The sequence below is a fragment of the Filicampus tigris genome, chromosome 17 (genome assembly GCF_054856515.1).
Source record: "Filicampus tigris isolate MCC_2025a chromosome 17, RoL_Ftig_1.0, whole genome shotgun sequence".
NCBI classification, from domain to species: Eukaryota; Metazoa; Chordata; class Actinopteri; order Syngnathiformes; family Syngnathidae; genus Filicampus; species Filicampus tigris.
The window spans coordinates 7,837,548-7,862,859 of record NC_141233.1 but is presented as its reverse complement, the minus strand read 5'-3'; the positions used below and the strand labels follow the sequence as shown (position 1 = coordinate 7,862,859).

General features: G+C 39.5%; 1 protein-coding gene across 3 annotated transcripts in view; it reads left to right on the top strand.

Moving 5' to 3' along the window:
• sez6a (seizure related 6 homolog a) overlaps nucleotides 1-25,312 on the top strand; it is an 80,977-nt gene that overhangs the window by 43,244 nt on the left and 12,421 nt on the right. For all 3 annotated transcript variants that reach the window (XR_015081885.1, XM_086012798.1, XM_086012797.1), the window contains exons 2-9: nucleotides 1,070-1,813; nucleotides 2,257-2,378; nucleotides 13,486-13,678; nucleotides 20,947-21,132; nucleotides 22,003-22,171; nucleotides 22,726-22,892; nucleotides 22,980-23,174; nucleotides 24,486-24,624. Coding sequence is in view for 2 of the 3 variants with exons in the window: in XM_086012798.1 (XP_085868924.1) it covers nucleotides 1,070-1,813; nucleotides 2,257-2,378; nucleotides 13,486-13,678; nucleotides 20,947-21,132; nucleotides 22,003-22,171; nucleotides 22,726-22,892; nucleotides 22,980-23,174; nucleotides 24,486-24,624 (1,915 nt within the window). In the remaining variant the exon portion in view is untranslated. The remainder of the gene's footprint in view (nucleotides 1-1,069; nucleotides 1,814-2,256; nucleotides 2,379-13,485; nucleotides 13,679-20,946; nucleotides 21,133-22,002; nucleotides 22,172-22,725; nucleotides 22,893-22,979; nucleotides 23,175-24,485; nucleotides 24,625-25,312) is intronic.

The window sequence follows — 25,312 nt, the reverse complement described above, 5'->3', positions numbered from 1 at the left end:
TTGCAGGGTTTGGCAACTCCAAAATCTATTTGTCAGAACTCCTCAGACAAACATTGTCGGGGGGAGGAGACACTTGTGGACACACAATTTAATTATGTGCCACGAACTGCCACTTAACTTAGTGATTGCACTGTTCACAGATTTCAGATGTCACTTTAACAGATGTAGGTCAAATCTGCAACAATAATCCTGTCAGGCTTGTGTTGTTTACGTTTCGCCTGTGAAATAACTCCCTTTATGTATCAAAGTGTTTTAATTAAACATTAATTGGCTGCATCATTTGGAGATTGGTTGTTATTTTCTTATTTAATTCAAACTGCGTTTCATTAAATGGAAAAAATGTCATTGTTAGGGAGGAAAATTCCAGTGCACTTTAAGTCCATGAAGAAAACTACTTATACTTTGATTTGGCACCACATCCCACACCTGAACATTGCTGTTATTGATTTTAATCAGTTAGAAAATCAGACACTAACTAACGACTTGGATAAGCTATACAACAGTGACAATTACAAAATATTTTTTTAACTCACTGGTGTGTTTTTGTTTTATGAATCCCAGTTCCTCTTTCAACAGCACTCACGTTTGTGATGCATTGAAAAACTTAAACGATTGCCATTTTTCGTTAGGATGAATGGCGGATGCATGCAGCAATGTAGAGCAACTAAACCACAAAAATATTTCCCCGTCATGTCACACAGTTATGTGGCAACCGAAAGGCTGTTTGAATGTCACACTACATGGTTGACAGCCATGCGACACTTCTATGGGACAATGGGAATGGAGTGGGAGGAAGGCAAAACTTCCCTTTTTTCCCCCAGACAAAGCTTGTCTCTTTGTAATATACCAGCTATGACAAAAAGAAAGAGCAAACATAATGTCCTCCGCTGTGTTCCTTTGTTTACTGTGTCACGTCCCACTTGATTCATGGTGCTGGTATGATGTCGTTGTACTGAACTAACAGCTACTGCCAACCTGCATACAGTAAGCTGATGCGTATATCTTGATGCAAATGTGTTCTTTGAATATTTCTTAAAAAAAACATTGGTATTCTTGCCTTTGCTTTTAGGTCCAAATGAGAGTGATGGCAGGGGGAGGACTCTAGATTTGAACAGGGGTCACATCACAAACCCCTCAACAGCAGACACAGAAAGTGAGGTTCACTGGGTCACCACTGCATTGCCGATGAACAGCCCAGACCACCGGCCGGTCCTCAAAGGCTTGATGCTTCATGAGCACCTTCTCTTGAGGGACTTTGAGGGAGACCAGCACTTTTTCAGGAGCGAAGACTCTATGGCAGCGTATCCCACCAGACCGGGCTCTGTGTCTGCCTCAGATGTAGTGCACCCCATCACTCAAGTAGTTCCCCACGAGGACGCTCCAGCCTTCTCAGACATGGCCTCTACCGCAACTGCAGCTGCCACCTCGCCGCTTACCACATTCTCCCCGACAACGCCCAGACCTCTGATGCCTCTCCTTCAGAAGTCTTCTGAAGAAAAAAAGGAAGGAGACAAGCTCGAGCCAACCGCACACTCCCTCACAACACAAGTGCCACCAAATAATGGCAATACCCCAGCTGCTTCCTTATTATTGCAGCGAGATCAACCTCAGACTTGGAAGGCTTTTTCTGCCAAAGCGAGCCTTGCACCCTCCACAGTGATGATGGAGAAGGGGCATGCCAAGAAAACACCGAAAGACAAAAGCAATCCCTATGAGCTCCTCCTGAAACTAACTTCATCATCCCAAATCGAGGGGGGTGGCACGTCAACGTCCGTGATCACAACGACAACCATCACCACAGTGCAAACAGCTGGTGAGTATGTTCCCAATTCCTTCGACTACTACTTCCATAGATTGGTTTGTGGAAAACAGAAGGGTGTTCAAATGACTGTGAAATAAGTATGAGCCACGTCACAATAACCTAAACCCCAGAGGAAATTCAAGTTCGGAGTATCTCCCTGTTATGATTTGACACATGCAACTCCGAGGGGAAGAAAATTATGCGGCAAATTTCTGCATCCCTTCTGTTCATTTTCCATGCTGCGCACAGCTATTCATCTCTACACTAGGAATAACAGAGTTGCTCATGTGTCAAAGACAATCTGATTTGTCCTGCTTGTCCGTGCTGTAGCTGGAGAAGCAATCCGCAGAGATAGTTTGAGGGTTACCCGGCCACAGAGACACAGGTGGGCTGTCAGTAAGAGTCAGTGGACTGAAGGAAAAGGGAATCACCCGTCTTTTCGCTGTCTCCCGCAGAGCCGTGCGGCCTAAATTTCACCGACCCTGAGGGCAACATTGAAATCCTGCAGCATCTTGACACTGCAATGGAGTGCAACTACTTGATTACCGTCTACCTGGGATATGGCATCGAGGTTCAGGTCAGTGCTCGAGACCCCGTGTCATTCTTGCGGGCATCTGAAACAACACCGGACTTTTTGTTAAGTTATTGAGTTGTGCAAATATCTTTTGACCTCCCTGAAGCAGGTCTTGTTTGCGGCTTACGACTTCAACTAGGACATGAAAGTTGGTGCCAAATTGATCCTTGGTGCGGCTCTAAAAAGTCTTGCAAAGCAGGTTTTACCCAGGCTGTTTTTTAATCTATAGATAACTATAAAAATAATACATTTGTAATGCATTCATAGTATCTTGCACTAAAAAGGCATTACCTACTTCCTATTGCCACTGTTTAATAACTCCCACTAATCTTGCATATTTGCACTTTAATCTGAGTCAACTATTGTATATGACAACAAAACATTACATTACATAAGGCTCCTAATGGAGGAGAGAAACCCCAATCTAATTATCATAGCTATCACATTGTCACTGCAAGTGACCCCTTTTATTTACAGGTGGCTTGATATTGTTGCATATTATAAATTATGCCAGACTACTATGGCTCATAATGTGCTTAATAAGTGGTAATGTTTGTTATATAAAACACTCTCAAGTGAAATAAGGGCGCATGGGTTAATCCAGTAAAGAGCTGTGACATATTTGGTGTTAGCTTTTAGAATATGTGCCGGTCTTGTGTGGGTTGATGGAGATAGACAGGCAGAAAATTGCTTGGGTGTGTGGGAGGACAGGGACAGTCTCAGGTTGAATGTTTGCACAAAAGTCTTTTTATAAAGGTTATAAGAATTAATTTTCAGTGTTTACGTGTGCGTGTGTGTTGCCTGGCATTTGCAATTCCTCAAACGGCTAATTTACTACAGCAGACTTTATATATGTGTGCTTTGTTTCCCTGCCTCTGGAGAGCTAAGATAAGTCTTGACTGAGTATACACTTTCTGAAGAGAGTATTTTTTTCCAAGAACCACAGAGACTCTTACCTGCACATATCCACACAGGCATACCTGAGCAAAGACTTCACAACATTTGATGTCACAGCTGTGTACCATCACAGATTTTTCAGTGCACTTGACAAAATATTCATTGGTTACTTTTAAGTCATCAGTGGAAGGGAGTTTCCATCCACCATACTGATGAGCTGATCAGGAAGGTTGAACTTTATAGACCAGTGACACTACTGATGAAAGTGAAGCCATGATCTCCATTTCTTTTCAAAAAGAGACATATTGAAGGCAAGCATGTGTTTCACCTCAACAGTCATTTCCTTCTGCCTGGAGGCAATCCGAGTCTCTTGGTATACTTGTGGCAGGCTCAGATTTCAAAATTTCCAGTTATTGCTCCCTTAGTTTTAGTGCCAAAACATAGAGCAATTTGATATAGTAACATTTTCACTGCGTGATGAAATTTCGAGTAAGGCATCTGGGTCTTGTCCTTTATTTCATAAAATGGATCTCAACTCGACACCAAGCACCCCCCCACCCCACACACACACACACTGCCCAACCTCCCCCACCACCTCACACACAAATTGATCTATTAGGCACCTCAATTTAAATGCTCTTTACTCTCATTTCGGGAGTTCCACTTTTCATCATGTTGTGCGAAGTCATTTTGGTGATACTAATCTCCCTTTAATCACAGTATCCAATAAGAAAAGAGCTATGCCATGAACTGTCGATGGAGCGAGTAAATTGATTGCTTCCAGTTTGCTGATGAGTTTATTTGCCATTTTCTCTCAACTATCTCTGGAGGACTCAGGCACCCCACACCCACACTCATTTCTATGGGCAGTATCTGCACAACTCAGGAGACAAACTATAATCAAATGCAAGATTGCAGTGTAACACCAAATAATTCTGACATCAATTCTTACTAGTTGGACTGGGCAACATTTTACTGTAGCAAAAATGTTTTGATTCCGTTTACTCTCAATGTATGAGTCAGAGACAATCAAATACATTTTTTTAGGAATAAATGTGGAGGGTCAGCTCTCTTTTATATGTGACACTTGCAGGGGATCATGAGTGAACCATGTATCAGGACAATTATCAGTCAGCTGGCTGACTGTTGGATCTCGGTTCCCGCAGCTCACAGCATTTAATGAATTTTCCCATCTGTTCTTATGACCCCTTCATGACTATTTTGCAGAGTAAAATGCAAACACATTTGGAGGCTGCTCTTATATCACCTAGAGCAGCAATAAAGTAAAGTAAAAATAGAAAAAAGATACATTTTGAGGATTAGTGTGGAGTGTGATAAAGAATACATGTGAAAAAGGCTTATGACAGATCTTTGTGGTACACCTGTATTAATTAATCTTAAAATCACTTAAACGATTGAAAGCGAGCATGAAAATGGTGACACTGCTAAGAATTCATATAATTACAGCATAATAAGTAACGGATGTATATTAGGTAAATGAGACATGAACCGAGTCATTAATTTTCTGTCATTTACTTATGATAAACCTACAAATTGACTAATATCATGGAGTATTATTTGTGCATCCTCCAAACATCACTCCTTTTCTGCAGTGCATCACTTTTGAAACACAGTTTTAACGGACAGATGGAGGTTTACAAGGGTGTGAAAGTGGTATTAAATTCCTTCAAATCTGTTTTGGAGCTCGTCTAATTTGACCACATGAATCCCATCGATAAATTGTCAGCTTTTTTCCTAGACATCTGTTCTACTATGGTATCCTCTACTTGCTTACAGTATCAACCTTTCTCAGTCTCAAGGTCCTTACATCTCTGGATACATGTAGTCCTCCCAGGTCTGTTTCATGGAGGTCTGCATTCTCAGGAAAAAGAGGAATGAATTCTGTGGGTGCTCAGAGAGTTGGATACATTTAAGGGGTTAGGAGCCCAGACGGGCAATTTCTCCCACTGCCACAAAGCATGATTGGAGGAGTGTTTCCATTTTCTGACAGGCTTAAGGCAGCAGCATTCAAGAAGATGGTAGGGATAGATTTTGTGTTCAATACTGTGAATCCTATTTCTTCTTCAGTTCTTTTCTTGCTTCCCATTTCCATACTAATGCCACAGTTTTTCTATTTGTCCGGCTATTTCAATGCCTCAATCAGCATCAGTTTTACTGGAAAGCTTTCAACCCTTAATAGTCTTGGCTCTTTCGGCCTTTGAATTAAATATGTAATCTCCAGTTTTACTTGGCCCATCAGCATCAAACATGCATGTTGTTTTGACTCAGCACTTTCAACGAGTGCATTAATGAATAAATATGACTCATGTTACAGTACATTAAATACGACTGAAGCTTTTTTTTTCTTCATCCAGTTTCACCTTTACATAACGATAGCCAATTGAAATAAATCCAAAAGGAAAACACATTTGGGGAAAAAAACATCATAGAATACATAATTGGTGCTCTAAAATGCTTTATTTATTTAGAGTGTTAATGCTATTTTGTCTCGACTATGAGCGTGTGAACAAAAATAGTTGCATAATCAAAAGTAAAACTGCCCTCTAGTGTATGATTAATATCCACAACCAAATACTTTTCATTGGGTAACAAAGATTCAACTCTGTCATCAAGCGACATGACAGAACACGATTGAAGCGGACCATTGCGAAAAAAAATGACAGTTTGCGAGTCACATCCACATGCCAAAGGATTGAGCACCACACATCTGCTCAACGGAAAAACTGTGACCCTGTACTGTACTGCAAATATTTTTATTGAACTATAAAAACATGGCATGATTGTCAAGGAAGAAGTGGATTGCGATGCCGTTGACTGGCGATTCAAAGCCCTAACATTTAAGTCTACTTCGGCCTCACTGCTCTGTATACAGTGGGCGTTTAGAAATGACTTTCCGAGGTGGATCAGCGTAGTCTTAAAAAAAAAACAATTGACTTAGGCCATGTCATATGTTTACAGCTAACCTTTTTGAGGTTTAACAATTGTTTGTCGATGCTACCACAGTGACCACGCTCTTCTGACTCCAATCAATAGTCATTTTAATAAGCAACACTTACACTTGACATACAGCCTCTTCACAGATACGGGTGAATTGCCATATCGATCCGAGTACACTTACTTTAAATTCAGTGTATTTTTTCTAAAGGAAGAAAAACTGACCATGACATTGACCCTGGTTGACATTTCTTTTGTTGTTGTTAATTGACCACAAGCACCCTCATCATATCACATCAAAGACACCAATTAATATTTATTTTGAATCACCAATGCGTTGCCTGCCTGCTGTCAACACTAAAAGATAGATTACACATTCACCAGCCAAAACTTTAGGTTCGCCTGATGTAAGGAGAAAGAGAGTTTTTGGCGCCTTTATGCCATCTATATAAATTTATTGATTAATGTTTTTTGTGTGTTTTGAAAACACCTGAAAATATGAAAACATTATCAACGACATGCTATGTCAAGTTTATTCATGCTATGCCATTTACTGTGCTTTTTAAAACGCAAATGCAGTATAAAAGTGTGAGAACATTTCAAAAGTATTTTGAATAAAAATGAAAGCCCATCAGTAGCAAGCAAGTCTTTAAACAGCTTGTTCAATCGCTTTGTTCAATAGTTTTATTTTTTTCTATGCTGGTACAGAATTTAAAAAAAAAAATGCTTTCCTTCAAAAATGTAGATAGCCAGAGCTTTCCACACATCCCAACTTGCCGACTGCATCCACTCCATAAGGTCTTTTCAAGTTGAAAGTGTGATTTATCATTTCTCCCGGATTTGAATGCATTCACAAGTTTCCCTATTTTGAAAGCCTGCCGCAGCTGTCAATGAATCACACATCTTTGGTGTGTCCATGTTCATTCTCAGGTTACACAAGGTGGGTGTGTCAGAAGTCTGGAAGAGAGATGAAAAGTACGCAAGCCGAGACGGGTAACAAGCGACATCACTTGATGAGAGAATATAGTCCATTGTACACAGCAGATTTGTCCATGAGAAGCTGAGACTTTGCAGGAGAGGTAACGATTGCTTCCGTTAATCAATTTTGGAGGGAGATAGCGTGGTAGAAGGATGCCTTCTTCATGTTGTGGCTTTCGGGAGCGAGGCGAGACATAAAGACTGGTTTGATCTTGATGAGCTTTTTAGGGTGTCAGGGCTTTGTTGAGATGAGTTTTCATGAGGCCTAGTCATCTCAAGAGGAATGCTTTTCAGGTGACACTAATTGCCGCTGCACCCATCAAGCTGTCATAAACGGAGAAGGCTATGCCTGGCAGAGGGGTTGTGTTCTCTCAAACACAGTGTCACCCATAGAAAAGAGTAAAAGAAGCATGACTGAGAATACAAAAAATAATTCGCGATAGCTATGGAAAAGTGCACACTGCTGTAAATAAACTCAAATGTCACGACTTGGGAGGCACTGAATGAAGTGGGGGTGGTTTATTGGAAAGTAAGAAGCTCATTTCATGAACAAGATTGATGCAAGCTTGGCTTCTGTCTTCCTGTTTTCACAAGAAGGTTGTTAAATCAATGTATCACTCCTATGCCTGACCTACTCTCCCTAGACCTGTTCAGGTTGGTCAGACCTAGATAGAATATGAAGCATTGACAAAAATCATAGATACGATCTCCTAAATGTATGACAAAATCCAAAGACAGGTATGATACATAAGAAAAAAAAAACAGAAAAGAAAGAATATATAAACGACTGAATGCATACTACTATTTTGTCAATAACCAAAAGAAAGAAAACTTCAGAATAGCCTCTTTGAGATTATGGTAAATATGGTGTTGGGGTTTTGTCAAGGGTGAATAAATATGTTAGCAAAAATGTGAAATGAGTCAAAACAAGCAATTTATTGATGAATGCAGCAACAGCCTCTGGCATATTCTCATTAGCACTCAGGTTTGCCTGGTTGGTAAGGAGTCATTGTTTTAGACAGCCAGCAACACAGGAAATGGCCTTGGCATGTTTGTATGGAGGCGAGTGTTCGATTGAGATAATGTTTGCCACATACTGAGCACTGGAATGAGCCTGTTTTTCCAATGAATTTATCAAGACATACACAAAACACCACCTGGAGGCGGCTTATTCACCCCATGATGGAGAAATGAGCATGTAAAATAGAGAGCGATGAGGCAGGTACTCTCCATGAACGCTTCAGTGTATCGGTCAGTAGGTTTCATCATCGTAATGAGGTCTCCGCAGCTGGTGAGTCCAAAAGCTGTTGATTTATCATCGCCACCCCCCCAGCTGCAAGGTCATTTAATTTACATGTATAGTGGGATGAGTTTGATTACATCCTCCCCCTTTCAGCATCAGCGATGGCTCCTGTGAGTCACTGTAAATGTTCATTATGGTGCCGCAGCAGATGTTTTCAACAGTAAATTATCGGTATGAGTCAACCTCTGTGAAAAGTTAATCCATAGAGTGTTTACTTACAGATTACACATTATGTGCTAAAATGTCACATGTTGAACATATTGTTTCTTTCAAAGAAGCAGATACAGTGAGAAGTGTTTGTGCCATCCATTTGAGGTTTTTTTTTTGTTGTTGTTTAAGTGCACATGCATTTCATGTTGCAAAGTGCTGATCATTTAACTAATATATTGCAGACAGTTGTGGATCACCTCTGGTAATCAAAGTGAAAGCCGTAATAGCAGACTGTATAAACGATATAATATCTGTAAAAGCTTGTTGCAGTCAAAACAACACAATTTATACAAGCAAAATGCATTCAAGCACTTACCTCGCACAAAACGTCTATGGTGGCGAGCATTCTCATAAATTACGCATTATGCATTAAAGTTATCGTTACAGTTATCATTAAAATAGTATTTGAGTGTGATTCACAAGGAACAGCTAAATTACTGCCAGAGCAAAAACCCATTGATTATATGGTACACATGTTATGTTCATACACAATGTACATTGGCATTTCTAAAAACTAGTTGTCCCCACATGTCACAAGTCACGACATACTATAGTACATTAGTGTTTGCCTTAAAAGGGGCATGGCCTTGTGAGTGATATCAGGAGCCTGAAGTCAGTCGGGTGGACGTGTATTAATGTATATTACATGCTCATTGTGAGTGTTTTCATTTTGTGATTGTGTGTTTGACTGTTTGCCGTATTCAATAAATGCCTGAAAGTTCACGAGAGACTGTCATGCTCCTATTTTGTCCCACTTCACTTGAGCAGGGGATGTATCTCAAGTTTGCTCGTGATTAAAATTGTGGCTTGCAGCACAAAGCAAATGTGTATGAAGCACTCATATGAAAAATCAATAGGTGGAAGGTTTTTCAGAAACATTAATAAAACTTAGAAACAGGGATGACGAGTTCTTTTTCCCCAATCCCCCTCATTGCATGAAGATTGTATGAAATGGTGGATTTGTTTAATTTCTACTAATCACATCCATCATCAAATACATTTTGATTGGTATTTGAGTCCCAGACCCAACCAACACAGTTGAAGAGAAGTGTGGAAGAAAATGTGCAAGACCATATGAATTCACATGCTCACACACCAGTGAGCCAGTAAGAAAATGGACAGGTGAGCGAGAGAGTTGTCCCTCTGGGCATTTGGCTGCAGTACCGGTGAATTTAAGGCAGTGTGATATCTCCCGACATGGCCAATGAGTCATAATTGAGGCAGGACAGCTGTTGCCGGCTGTAGTGACAGGTCCCAGGGAAGGTGACAGATGACATGGCCCTCGGGGGCTCAGTCCAAATGTTCGATGCTGGCTGCATCCCTCTGTGTCCTTCAGAAGCTTCCCTTGTCTGTTTAAACCAAGTGGTCACACATTCATATTATCTTTTACTCTTTGTATAATTGGCAGGATGCCAAATCATTTAATAACCCCAGGAAGAAGTTAAAATATACCATAATGTAATGTAAAATAGAATATATATACATGACTGGCAAAACAATCAAGGATGTTTCTCTTAAGCAGACAAGAATTACACAATTTGACTTGATATGAAGTTTAAAGATGATATTTTACACTAAATAGTTTTCTGCAAATACAAATAAATGAACTCGTTCATTCAAGCCTCAAGATATCAGACCTGATCGAACTACATGGTATTTAACCGTCGTAAATGTTCAGACGGACAAGAAGCAGACAAGAATTAAACAATTTGACTTAATATGAAGTTTAAAGATGATCTTTTACACTAAGTAGTTTTCTGCAAATACAAATAAACGAACTCGTTCATTCAAGCCTCTAGGTATCAGACCTGATCAAACTACATGGTATTTAACCGCCGTAAATGCTGTTGATGGGCATGACGGTCAAAGCATCAATTGCGAAAAGGTTACAGAAATTATCATTGCAGCTGTGTCCCCTTCATTGATCAGATGCATAGAAAGTCCTGGCAAGGCAAAGCCAATTAATCTCATAATCTCTGGAAACAAAATGCGATACACAACCACAGCAGCATGGCTAATGTAGCTATATATTTTTTGTTTTTATATAATACAATACAATACAATACCATTTTATTTATATAGCGCATTTCATAAAAGCTAGAGCTGTAACAAAGCACTTTACAAACAATACAATAAATACAAAAACTATAAAAGGCCGTGATACACTTATTATCGGTTGTATCTAAATAATTTACATAAACAACTCAATCAAAGTTGCTTAGTACAATATATATTTTTTTCTTTTTATTCATGAATTTTCAGAAGATTTGTTCCTTAATTTGTTTTGTTAATTAGCGATGACTGGTTCAAAAATGATTCCCCAATGGTAAATACATACGCATAACCATATTGAGGCCAATATAGTAATATTGTTTTTCCATTTTTTTCAGAGACTACTATTATTTTAAACAAGACCTTATAACCTATCTTTTTGGAAAAGCATCCTGCTACATATATTTTTGGTTCTACTTTAATTAGTTGTTGTTCCTGATAATTTTATAATTGTATTTCAATTACATAGAATTTTATAAAAATCTTCTCTGTAGAACTTTGCCACAGTTGACGCAAAGTATCATTAGCATTCCCGTACAAAATAACCCCATATCATTTGTATCGTTATTTTGAAGTGTGGGGTATTGTGTTAGCACTGTTGCTTTACTATACTGTAGCGTCTGAAACCGTTACAAATCACTTTTCTATTACGTCCAATCATGATTAATCCACCAGTTTCATTCGTGTAATAGTTGGATTGAGTGAAAAATTGATTAGTCGTACCCGGAGAGCTGAGCGTAAGGATGTTGTGCTAAAGTTTGGATGCTTACGCTGGTTATTTAATAAACGGAGTCTGTGCAGTGTACGTTATATGTGCGACAGATACCAGCTGTGCAAAAGTATATTCAAATCTCACTCCTCGAGAGATTTAAGCAGCCAGTGGGTTAGCAGCCCAGACTCTAAGAACCTCAGCCAATGCCCTCAACAATAACAAGCCAGAGGATGGTGGTAATGTGGTTGTTCAATTCGAACCACCATCATAAATATGCTAAGATAGAATGAGTTCAAGAGTTGTTGTGGGACAACAGTGACTTTGGACGTGGACCACTAAAATCATATGCAAAATGCAAATCAAACGTTGACCATATCAAACAGCACTATGCAGAAATACATTTTTTATTATCATTATATAATTATTAAGATTATATAATGCTAATTGCATCAATGTTGTTGTATGCCATTTGTAATATTTAATTTCTTCACCTATTGCCGTCTTTAAGAGAATCAATAAGGAATCAGATTGATAAGCAGTTGTGATAGTGGAATCGGAAGCGCTACCTTATCAATTCCCAGCATTTTAAAACAATATGGTAAATTATATGGTTCTAAAATGAATTGCTAATAAATCACTGTGACAGTTTGAGTTTCTTTTGTAAACAACAAAAAAAGAAGGCATTTTGTGAATGTTTTCCCTATTTGGAGGTTTGAAGACAAGCAGCTCTGCAGAGCGGTGTCATGGTGGCCTGTGATAAAAATCAAATCAATCAAAGTGTCTGACCTCATGGATAATTCCAGAAGAAGTCACCTCCAAACTCAGTCTCCAAGAGTCCATTAGCCTGTCTGCGCTTATTGTCATCAGCCCGAGTGATACTTTGTCAACGTGACCACATTTATTTTGTTGTTGCTGCTCCTATGCGGTGTGCTCACACTGCCCACCGTCTCAGCTCTTTCAGACTATCTCAATAACACTCCAGCGTACTATCAGTTGGCAGGCAACATATTTTCAGCTCGGCAGCATACCTTAGCTTACAATGACTCCTTTGGCGTTCCCAGCATGCAATTTTTCTGGAAGATGGCACAGTTGTGTTTGAAAGTCAATGTAATTGAAGTTTGGGTCTTTTCGACTGTTTTTTGTTGTTGTTTTTTTAGTTTTTAGGTTATTTTAGCTTTCAGTTTTTGACCAGAAAACAAACACGGACTTCATAAGGCAGAACATATAAAAGCCGTGCAAGACGTGTAACATACACATATATATATATATATATATATATATATACACATACATATATACATAGATACATATGTATACATACATACATATATATATATATATATATATATATATATATATATATATATATATATATACATACATATATACATAGATACATATGTATACATACATATATATATATATATATATGTATGTATGTATACATATGTATCTACATACATACATATATACATACATACATACATATATATATATATATATATATATATAAATAACAAGAAAAGCACACTATTAACTGGTGACAGCGCTACAAAGTTGTATCATTAGTTTATCTATGGTTTACCATTCAACGTACTAAAACAAAAGCTGCCATTTGACGATAAATTAATAATAAATGTAAAAAACTGTATTAAAAAAAACGATTTTGTAATAATACCTATTTCACATAAATGTATGTATTAATCAACAAGCTGGGAAACATAACATTGCATGCATGTGCTGTAGTACTGACACCAAATAGCCATTTGTTAAGAACTATTAAAAGATCAGGGAATTGCGATATGATATATCACTGTAAAGCTATCTAAACTGATTTTGTCTGGTGTATGAGCAAAACATATACCCATAGAAATAAATAAGACAAAACAATGAGAAGTGACTCTGACAATTGTGACAAATTTGAATGCTTGAATTGTAGAACACAGAGATACAACAAACCAGGACGTATTGTATGTGTAACCATGTTCTGCGGTTTATTTTAGGTTCTGAATACAAGTATGTCAGAGGGGCAGCAAGTGACAGTGGAGGACACGGGTGGCCGAGAAGCCTTCATTCTTGCCAATGAGTCAGTGTTAATACGAGGTCTTGTGCTACGCAGTCGGAGCAACCAGATCTCCATTCGTTTCTGTAGCGACCAACTGCACAACTCAGGCGTCCTTCAGCTCCATTACCAAGGTGAGACAATGGATTATGATCTAATATGTCTATGAGGAAATATTAAATTCAATCAGACTGTGTATGGTACAAGGTTTAACGTTTGACTCCATTTTAATTTTGTTTCTGAGCTGCAGAACACAATGACTAAGGAATTAATTGCTGATAAATTGTAAATATAGTGCTCACTTCACGTCACAAAAACTCAGAGCTGTGATTTATGCAGTGGGTCTCACTCTATTCAAACAAGCAATTGTGTTTTTAAATTGTACATTTACACTTTACTTTTAAGAAGATGGTAGCATTCACAACGTATTATTATGGGAATCTTCACTGAAAGCACAATTGTTGTTTTTTTTTCCCTCGCTATTTCCTCCACAGCCATAAAGAAGACAATGTTGGATGGATACTCGTTCACCTTTTAGAAAGTTAATTCAATGTGACATCGACAGTAGAAAAATAAGTAATAATCAATTTCAAATGTTACCACTAAATCTCAGTGTGGCTTGTATACACAAAAACTACTAGAATGAGGCTTTAAATGTGCTTAAATAAGAACTAGTGAGCAAGAAAAACCTGTTAGAATAAATCATTAGCATGCTCTGGCAGCATATATGATGGCTCATAAATTTGTCTTCCGCTTGCCAAATGTGTGTGTGTGCGTGTGTGTGCGCATGTGTATGGGTGTGTATGCGACATTGATCTTCCATGTCCACAACAATTTCTGTTTATCTTAGCAATCGCACAAAGTGGCCACCAATTACATGCCCCATCGATTTGAGTTGATGGTGGAGCTGGCCAACAAAACATTCATTCCACCACATTACGGCAACTCTTTCATCAGCTCTAAAATGAAAGGCATCGTGCAAACATTGCCACCAATGGGAAATAAATCAGCCCATCTCTGCTGGTTGTGGTCTGTTGCTGTGTGTGGTCAGACCTGATGATAACATTGAGGGGTCAGTACAGATGCGATATGGCTTTGCAAATTACTATACCATAAAATATGTTTCATTCAGTTTATGTAGTCTTCTCCATCACTTCTTCATGTTTAACCGACTACATTTCATCGAAATGGGCTGTTAAATGAAGGGATACTGTTTGAATCTCAGCTTGGTCCTCTCTTTGTGGATTTGCACGTTTTTACTGTGCTTGCAAACAAACCTGCCTTTCTCCCACTTTCCGGTTGGTTGTCTAGTCTGTCCATATGTGTGAATTTGTATCTGTGTGGTAACCAGTCAACTGTGTACACGTCAGTTGGGATAGACTCCAGCTCACTCTTGACATCAAACAGGATAAGCGGTAGATGATGGATGAATGGATGTTAGGGAATTACGTCTATTATTCAGAAATGCGTTGTTGTGGTGGATTACGATAATTCTAACGGCTAACCCTAACCCTTGTTTGTACATTCCTTTTCAGATTAGATTTTAAGATAAATAGCTTGCGGTTATTTTGGGCTCGGAACTGGCAACATATGTCAATTCTCCTAAATAACGGAGGCAGGCATTCCGTTAGTACTGACGGAAGATTCGTCAGTCCGTCACCGACGGACGCTTGCTTTTCCGATGGATGGCGAATGGTGACAGACTTTTAAAAAAATGACGGACCAAGCACTGATGGAAGAGGGTTTTCGTCCATCAGTGTAATCACCACTAACCAGGTCAAATAATGACGGACATCTCCTTATAAGACCTCAACATCTCAATCAATCAAGAGCTCAACCGTGGTTGACTTCACCGCTTTATATCCATTACGTGTCGTCATTTGCGCAGGTTGAAAGAACAAGTATATTTGTACGTAGGGTGTATCTGTTATTAGTTTACAAATGAAGGGAGTTAAAGTGAAAAGTCGTCTAATACTCAATTCAACTTTGAGTACTGTAACAAACTGTACTTCATTATTTCAAACCACTGCATCCAGTGGAGATATTGACAATGGCAAGGAGACAAGGAGATATGTCCCTTTCTACAAATCTGAATAAAAGTACACATCCAGGAAGGAGTTTTCACTTATTGTTGTGAGGCTTGTTTCAATATATTCCTTATTTTCTCAGTGAGCTGCATGAATCGTGAGGGTGGGTTTATCGGTACAATATCTTGTTGGTCTAAATTAGGATCATTCAACCTTGGCACAGGTCGGCGCTCTCATGAGTGCAATTCTACTTTAAACTTAAATCAAATCTCGTCACATGAACGAAAACTGTGCTGAGATGATTTTATATGGGGGGTGCACTCACTGGAGACACAGCAGATATTTCAATTTGTGTTCGCCTCCCCACCCAGCCTCAGCGACACCTTGTCCTTTATAATGGGCTGTGAGAAATGTGATTGGACAAGCATGGAATAAGCGGGCGGGTGGAGTTGTGTAGAGTTGGTCTCGACTCTGAGTAATTAATATCTGCCACAGCATCAGAACTGCCTGCGACTGATGGATGCTTCTATTAACATTATTGCAATTATATTCTTTTGCTAAGACTTCAGTGTGTGTGTGTGTGTGTGTAAGTGACTTCCCTGTAAAGGCTTATATACATAAAATAATAACTTAGTGCCATTTGGAAAAAATATATACACATATATTTGAAGTATTTTAAGTTTAAGTTCATTCATTTCTGTTGTTTTGTTCTGTCTGTTTCCATTCATATTTATGTTTTTTTTTTTTTAATTATGGTCTGTTTAATAACGTTTACCCTGTTCAGCCTGCGAACTTAAAGTGTTCTTTGAGTTTTGCCCCACCGTGTGATTGAATTCGATCCTACTGTTGTAGGTTATTAAAATCAATTAGCCTGTTATTTGATTAGGCACTGGTAAAGGCATGGAGGTGAATGACTAAATATACTCACCATTTGGCAGCTTTCTGGAAGTTTCTTTTACAATTCTATTAGTTCATTCATATTGTAACTGCATCCGAACTTCAAGTCCACAATGACGTTTCACCTCCCCGGTGCACTTAAGTTACCACAACCGCAAATGTGCTTATGAGGAAATGTGCTTAAATTGATGGGAGAACACCCAGAATGACAGCTTTGACAGGGGTTGATCCACTCAGAGTGCATATCTAGCATGAAGGTGCGTTAATGAGAAACTTAAGTCGATGAGAGAATGTGCGCAGTCAGAAAAGAGCACAACTGTGCGCCTTTTCCCTCTTCTGCGCACGGGGGAGTATGGCTCAAGGAGAATAATTTATGTAACTCTACTGAAAAAGTTTTTTTTTTCGTTTTCAAATTCATAGACCATTAAACATGCCATTGCATTGGTTTTCCTCACAACTCATTGTTAGTGAAGTATACACTTAACTGACGAGTGATGAGATCAGAGTAAATGAGCATGAAGTCATCCACATAATTATAAATTGGCCCGTTTGTTTAATCTAGGGGTCTTCGATCCTGTTCCTCGAGGGCTGCTGTCCTGCCTGTTTTCCATCTCTGCCTGCTGCACCACACCTGATTCAAATGATCAGATAATCAGCAAGGTCTGCAGAAGCAGGATAATGATCATGTTCATTTGAATAAGGTGTGCTCCAGCAGAGAAAGATGGAAAACAGGGAAGACAGCGGCCCTCAAGGAACAGCATTTAATACCATTGTTTTAATCTCTTGAATAACATCTGAATACCTATAACAACACAATTGTGCTTGATTTAAATGCTAAAGCATTTGTGCTCCCCTTCATCTTTTCATAAGGACACCTACAGCATTTTACCCACACAGTATCAACTATGTGTCACCCTGCCTGAAGTTGATGTGAGTCATTATTGCACATGACAGAGGGCAGGAAGATTTTTTTGGACTGGCCTAATGAGTTCATTTGAAAATCAGAACTGTATTTTTAGGTTAAATAATTCTAAGGTTTAGTAGGATTTGCCCCAAAATGTAATGCATTGAATTGTCAACCAACATGATTGGAAGGCTTACTTTAAAAAAAAGGATGGAAAGCAAGGCCCTGTAACATCATTATATCTGGCATGCGTGGACAAATCATGCACGCCAACTTGATGTTTCATCACACATTTACATTTGTGGACACCACAACTATGATGTGGCCCATGACAAAAATGAGTTCGACAACCCTGTACTACAATATTTTCACATGACATTACAAATAAGAAGAGATCATTAATAATTAAAATGATATTTTATATCAAAATATTGAGCATCCTGCTAGCCATGGTCTCCATGTTTGTTGCAGTTTTTTGGGAGGCTCTCATGGCTCTACCCCAGGGGTGCTCAATCCCGGTCCTCAAGAGCCCCTATCCAGCCCGTTTTCCATCTCTCCCTACCTGAACACACTTGAGATCCACACAAATGATCACAATCGTTACCAGGCTTGTGCAAAGCTTGGTTATGAGCGGATCATTTAAATCAGGTGTGTTGCAGGCAGGGAGAGATGGAAAACAGGCTAGATAGGGGCTCTTGAGGACCGGGATTGAGGACCCCTGCAGCCTACCCTCTACCCTCCGCACTGGCCTAGCCAGAAGTTGATTATTATTATTGAGCGTCTCAATTGTGTCACAGGCTGCTATAAGAACTCCAGGGAGAAGATACTGACAAGGAAATGCTAATGTTTGTCTTTCTGTGCCCTGCGATTGGCTGGCAACCAATTCAGGGTATCCCCCGCCTACTGCCCAAAGACAGCTGGGATAGGCTCCAGCACGCCCCGCGACCCTTGTGAGGATAAGCGGTATAGATAATGGATGGATGGATGGCTGGAGAGATATATATATATATATATATATATATATATATATATATATATATATATATATATATATATATATATACACACACACACACACCCCCACACACACACACACACACACACACATGCACCCACATACACGTGCGTTCAACAAATCAGGTTGAATAGTGATGAAAATAATCATATTTTTCATCGTTTAAGAAATAATCTGTTTATAGAGTGCACATAGTGTCAACTAAACAGACAAAGATTAATTGCGTTATCTTGTAAGATGAAGGCTGACCTTTCATGAGTGTGATCTGCTTCAATGCCATCCTCTTAAAACAATCAGTAACTTGAAAACTTAAGCCACCATACATCTGTTTCCTCTGGCCTAACAGTTCCACCGGCTAATCCCCCAGACAGGCCGTGCAGTGCAGCTATTATTTGTAATAGCTAAATAATCAGACTTTATGGCTCGGCATCTAGCAGAATGGAAGCAGCACAAAATTTAATACTTCTGGAATTGGCTCTACAAGTTTTGCCCACGGCTCTTCCACTGCACGCTCAATAGGGATGTAAATGCTTCTAAGATAATAGCAATAACTAGGTTCATTGGAGCTAGTGATAAACGACGAATTGAATGGATGACCCAAGGGCAGTGCGCCTCGTCCCTGTGGCTTGCCGATTTGCTGCGGGTGGGGTGGGGGGTGGGGGGTAGGGGGGTTGTCGTTTCATTAGTGGCGTGAAAGCAATGGCTTGTGTAAAGGAAAAAACATAAGTCATTAAATTAAAACAAGGGATAGCGGCAGTTTTACAAGCGGTTTATGGCCATTAGGCACTTGCGGCTATTTTCCCTTGAGGTTAATTTCGGAGACGGGCATGTTTAGTACCAAGTTATATGTCTCATAAAGTAAAGTTTTCATCTCTTAAATGAGTGTCTGAGACGAAAACTGTCTTTTGTGCAGTTTAGCAATCATCATCTTAATGATAAAACGCTATGCAGGCAACCGAAGCGATTCCGGTGTTCCAAAGTGGCTGCCTATCAAGATTCAGCTTTCCTTGTAGATATGTGTGGACTCTAAAAAGATACATTTGTCTTTTGTCATTTACATGCTTGCACTGAGATGCTTTCCAATGATTTGATTGGTCAAATTGAATACTTCTGATTTGATTGGTCAAATCATTGGAAAACATCTCAGCGCAAGCTTGTAAATACCATGACAGGATTGAAACCAACTCCAGTGTACATTATAAATCTGTCAATACCACATAATTTTAAATCATGCTAACATAAGATTGATGGTTAGTCTATATAAATGATTCGAAACTTGTAGATGAACGGTGGACAGGACGTCAAAGAAGTAAATTGCAATCTTGATGTATATATTCTATTGACTTTATACCAGGGATGGGCAACTCTGTGGCCGCCCAGTAGCGCTGATGAAAAATTGCAGCCTCAAGCCATCGTTTAAGTTGCCCAACCCTGCATATGTCATGCTAATTAGAATTTACAAGTTACGCATATTCATTTGAATTCAATTTTCTTGTCAATTAATTCATGTTCTCTGAAATACAGTACACTTTGCACATGATATTTGTTTATTTTTCATATGGAGACATAAATGTGTTTTTGAAGGTAATTTACAATGGACTGGCTTCATTGCGAGTTGAAACTTTATGGCCATGAAGTTAAAAAGTTCCACTGTATCTGAACTTTAGGAGAGCATTTATGCAGATGTTATCTTTCAATATTTTCTTTTTGTCAGCATTATACTAGCTATTATTGAGGCTTTGGGACAGGTCATTAAGCAGAAAGTGGCTGTATGAAAAGTATGTGCAAAGTTGCAATGTTGAAACTATTTCCGTAATTTTGCTTGCTGCACAAAGCTTTTATTGTACGAAGCCATTGTTGGTCTAATTATGTTTACTTGTTATGGTGCTCACACATTTCCAGGAGTTTAAAAGTTGTAGTGTTGTCATTAAAAGGCCTACCCTAATGAGGTAGAACCGTGTGGTTATTAGACAGGAAGAGAGGTTGTTTAATAGCTTCCATTAGACTTGGTTTCCACGAGAGAGCTTTGTCCTATTCATTAATTTTAAACAGGGACAATCCAGTCTTGGGAAATTGATCTCACCCAGATGGAAGCACAACTATGACAACATATGTATCACATTATACATTATAAGCCCATAATGATGGTCAACTATCAGGATTTAGTTTATAGTATTGTAGTATGTAGTATAATGCTGGAATTGTCTGTGGAATCACATTAAAAGTAGTGTTCTATTTACTCACATTTGATTGATTTGTCTTATTTAAATAGACTTATTTGACTAAATATTTGAGCTCACTGTATAAAGTAAAATTTTAATTATTAATATTTTGACTATGCATTTGAGTGCCCTAATAGCATTCTTGTTTTTAGTTGAATATAAATTTTTAGTCAGCCCAACTATTTTTAGTCTTTCAGGGTTAATATTTGATCGGATTAAATATGTTGCAGCTCTATGCCTTATTCAGTACATTCCATGCATATGACTGGACTACACTACAAAGGCCCACAATATGACAAGATCCAAAATCTGCCTTCTGTGTTCTCGCTTTCTTTAGCCTTTGTGTTGAGCTGTTCATTCCCCAAAGAGCCAGCTGGTGGAGAAGTTTCCGTGACGCACCTCTATGCTGGTGGAGAAGCTTACTTCAATTGTTTCACCGGCTACAGGTTGAAAGGTCTCAAAATGCTCACCTGCCGCAACGCCACCACACCATACTGGAGTGGGAAGGAGCCCCAATGCATTGGTAAGACTAAACTTAGTCGGTGAAAAATGCAGTGCATCTCAGATCATTTTTTTGCATCGCTGATCTGGTTCAGTGTCACGGGGAGCTGGAGCCTATCCCAGCTGATTCGGAAAGAAAAACGGACTTCACCCTTCACTGGTTGCCAGTTAGTCATAGGGCACATATAGAGACAGACAATTCGCATACATTCACACCATCGCTGAAGCCACACTTCCTGCACCAAAGTCAGAAAAATTTACCACTACATGCATACAAGCTACGATAATATAGTCAAGTAAAAAGCTGCATTATGAAACCTCAATTGAATATTTTTTTTGCACACAAATACTTTATTTCAGTCTTCTGTTAGAGTATATTCCATCTATATACAGTCACATTTCATTTAAAACGACTGAATTGATTTTTTGTGAAATTCCTGCTCATTAGCATCTTTTCTCTTAAGGGAACAAATGATTCTGATTAACAAAAGGTGTTGGCTTGGTTGTTTTCTACTGGGTTGATTACTGTACAATCCAGGGCCAAATGAATGTGTTTTCATACGATTAGCAGCACAGACAGTTATTGTCTGGCGCCAATTAGCACCTGGCTGCCTTAATTAGAACCCGATTGCATGACTTTCCCTGTCCTGCTGGTAAAATGCTCATGTACCAAATCCAGACTTACGCGTACAGCTGCTCTGAACCGATACTGACACTGCTTATGCCATTTTTAACAAATCTCTCACACACAGTCCTCCACTACCCGTGAGCCTTTTGATGTGGGCCAGTCTGCTGGAGGTCCATACAGTCTGTCCAAAGACTTTTCTCTGAAACCGTCCATTTTGTGTGATTACGGTGGCTCATTTGGTCCTTTCCCCACATCCTCATACAGCATCCTGTGGCGGAATGATCAAAAATGCCACCTATGGTCGCATTGTTTCCCCCGGATTTCCTGGCAACTACAGCAACAACCTGACATGCCACTGGGTCCTGGAGGCCCCTGAAGACCAACGGCTACACATTCACTTTGAGAAGGTGGCTCTGGCAGAGGATGATGACAGGTGGATAAAGCACACACACACACACACACACTCTGAAACAAAAAGTGCGCTGGCATCTGGTCATGCCTCAATAACATTTTCGCTTTTTTTCCATAACCAACATAGCCAAATATATGGCTGTGTAAATAAATACATGGGAAAAAAAATGTACCTTCTCTTCTTACAACTTATTATTATCATACTGATTCCATCCTCATGGAAACCCTTCTATAGTAGCAGATGAAAAGTAGTCACCAAAAAAAGCAAAGTAAAGCCAGAGCAAAACATATCAAGTTCTCGTCTATGAGGTCAGAGTGTTTGTTCACACGTTTAAATAGAGACCTATTTCCATGCTGTCCTTTTCCCTCCGCGTTCTATCTTACGAATATATAACGGCATACGGGAGAAGTGAGAAATTGACAGCATAAATTGCTATCATCCCTTACATGATCCCTCACCTCATTTTGAGGTGGTAGACACCCTGATTGCAGTTATCACAGCTCCACATCTTCTGTGCGTCTTTTAAAACTCAAGGGTAACTTGCATCTCTTTTCATCCTTACTCGCCTTTTTTAGACTGCTGATTAAGAACGGCAACAATATTGACTCCCCTCCAGTGTATGACTCCTACGAGGTTGAGTATTTGCCCATCGAGGGAGTGCTGAGCACAGGACGTTATCTGTTTGTTGAGTTTACCACAGACGGGACGCTGACCTCCACTGGCGCAGCCATCAGATATGAAGGCAAGTTTATTGTGCAGTTTGCCATGAAAACAGTTGCAGACTCTACTCAGTTGTCACTGTGATTTTTTTTCTTCCCCCAACCCTTAGCTTTTGCAAAAGGAATGTGCTACGAGCCTTTTGTGAAGTACGGCAATTTCAGCAGCAGTGACTCCACGTATAATGTCGGGGCTGTGGTGGAGTTTTCGTGTGACCCTGGTTACACGCTGGAGCAAGGCTCCGTGGTCATCGAGTGTGTGGATGCCGAAAATGCTCAGTGGAATGAGACGGAACCAGCCTGTAGGGGTGAGCCATCTGATTTAACCCTTTTGACTCATTCTGAGGCAGTTAAATTACACACAATCGACTGGATGACCCAAAGCTTTCATTTTGTGCCACAGAGTTGCAGGACTTAAAGGAAAAATCAAGGAGAAACCAATTTAATTCACAGACTATTGGGGAACTCCTTTTTCCAAAAAGTGTATTTGTCATGTTAACTAAATGTGTTCCTAAGGAGATAGCAGAGCTTATTGCTGTTACACTAAAGAACACCATAAGCTGTGCTTTCTCAATCTACACACGCAACATGCAAACCTTATCGCAAGCTAATGTAGGCTGCAAGTTGATTTTGCAACTCAGCAAAATTGAACAGCTCTCCTGTCAGGCTCAGCCCGAGAAAACGAGTTTAAAAAATCGTTTTTACTCCCCTGGGTCACGATCACCCTGTGGTTCACTAGAATGCTTTTTCCCCCCATGTGAAGAAGCCATTGTCTGATTCAGATTTTTCCATTTACATTGATTATTTATTGTGATCCAAAACCTATAATAAAGAATCTGCCTTTGCAAAGATGGTAGTACAAATTTTAATGTATTTAATGCCTTGGAGTAAAACTGCACTCCCACAAATATACTTAGGGATCAAAAAGTATAAATCGTTCTCAAATCAACTGTCTTTGGTAGGCACTTTTTTTTTTTTTAACCGTACCATCTGATACATGCTTATCTGAAATTCACTTCTTAGTGAGAAGTCATTGTCATTTTTTTTAAATTGCCATTAGTTGGTCCTCTATGACAGTGTTTTTCAAACTGTGTGCCACAGCACACTGGTGTGATATATATAGATATTGTCAGGTGTGCCGTGGGAAATTATCTAATTTGTCTGCCTGTGCGGTCTTGCACCTGGCAGCGTAATCATGTCTTTACTACATTGTGGTACTCTTCCATACCAGCAGGTGGCAGCAGCAGCAGCAGGTAGCTAATTGTCTTTTTTAGAGACAAGCGAATTAGTAACGCATGTTTATCCAAACAGGCCTATGTTTCACACTGAGTAAGTATCAATATGAAACATTAAAAAATACTTTTGTCTTTGTGTTTATTTAATTCCTATTAGAAACGTTATAATATAACTGTTTAACATTCTTCAATGTTAAAAAGTACTTATAGAAACAATATAACACTTATATTGTTAAAATAAGCTTTTTTTTTCACAATTTCACCTGGTGGTATGCCGCGGGATTTTCTCAATGAAATTAATGTGCCTTGACTCAAAAAAGTTTGAAAAACACTGCTCTATGGTATGAATGCATTTTTAAAGCTTTATCTGTCTTTGTGTTGCAGCCGTTTGCAGCGGTGAGATTACCGACTCGGCCGGCGTGGTGTTGTCTCCTAATTGGCCCGAGGCCTATGACAAGGGGCAGGACTGCATCTGGGGCATCCACGTGGAAGAGGACAAGAGGATCATGCTCGATATTCAAGTGTAAGGCCCTGCAACAAGGTGTACGAGTGGAAACTCACACATAGAGGTCTCAGAGGTCACGCTGACCTCGAGACATTAAGTACGGCATCTCTATACTAAAGCACATGACATCTCTTCCGCTTCACTTTCTCTCGCCCACACTCACACCGACACACTATGACAGGCACATGGGAATGTGTTTCTGTAGTTGCAGTCGCTAATTAGATTCCCCCCCATCCTCTACATTAAGCATTCTGCCTTGCTTCCAGCTCGTTCTCCGACCAGATTAGCCAGTAAGCCTTCCTGCTCTCACTTCCCTGGTGTGTCTCAGAGTTGGCTTTGAAATGAATATGCTCTGGCAGTGAACTACCCTGAGCCACTTATCCAGCCCTCCCAACTGGAACTCAACACACATGCACACTGATGTCAACATTAGACGTGCACATCAGCACGGGCGCACGTTCTTTCTCCTTCACCTATTACGCTTAACGTCCCCTCCGATACAGTTTCCCCTCATTGAGATAATACCAAACAGTGTTTATAGGCCACATCCTAAAAAAATTCTTGCACTCCACAAGTTAAAAAAAAACCAAGTGATTTTTCATCAGAATGATTCTCCTTTTGTGACGCCATATATGGCAAAAAAAAAAATGTATAAGTGATGATGTTTTTGCCTGAAGCACTTGCACACACGTGGGCACAGGGAGGT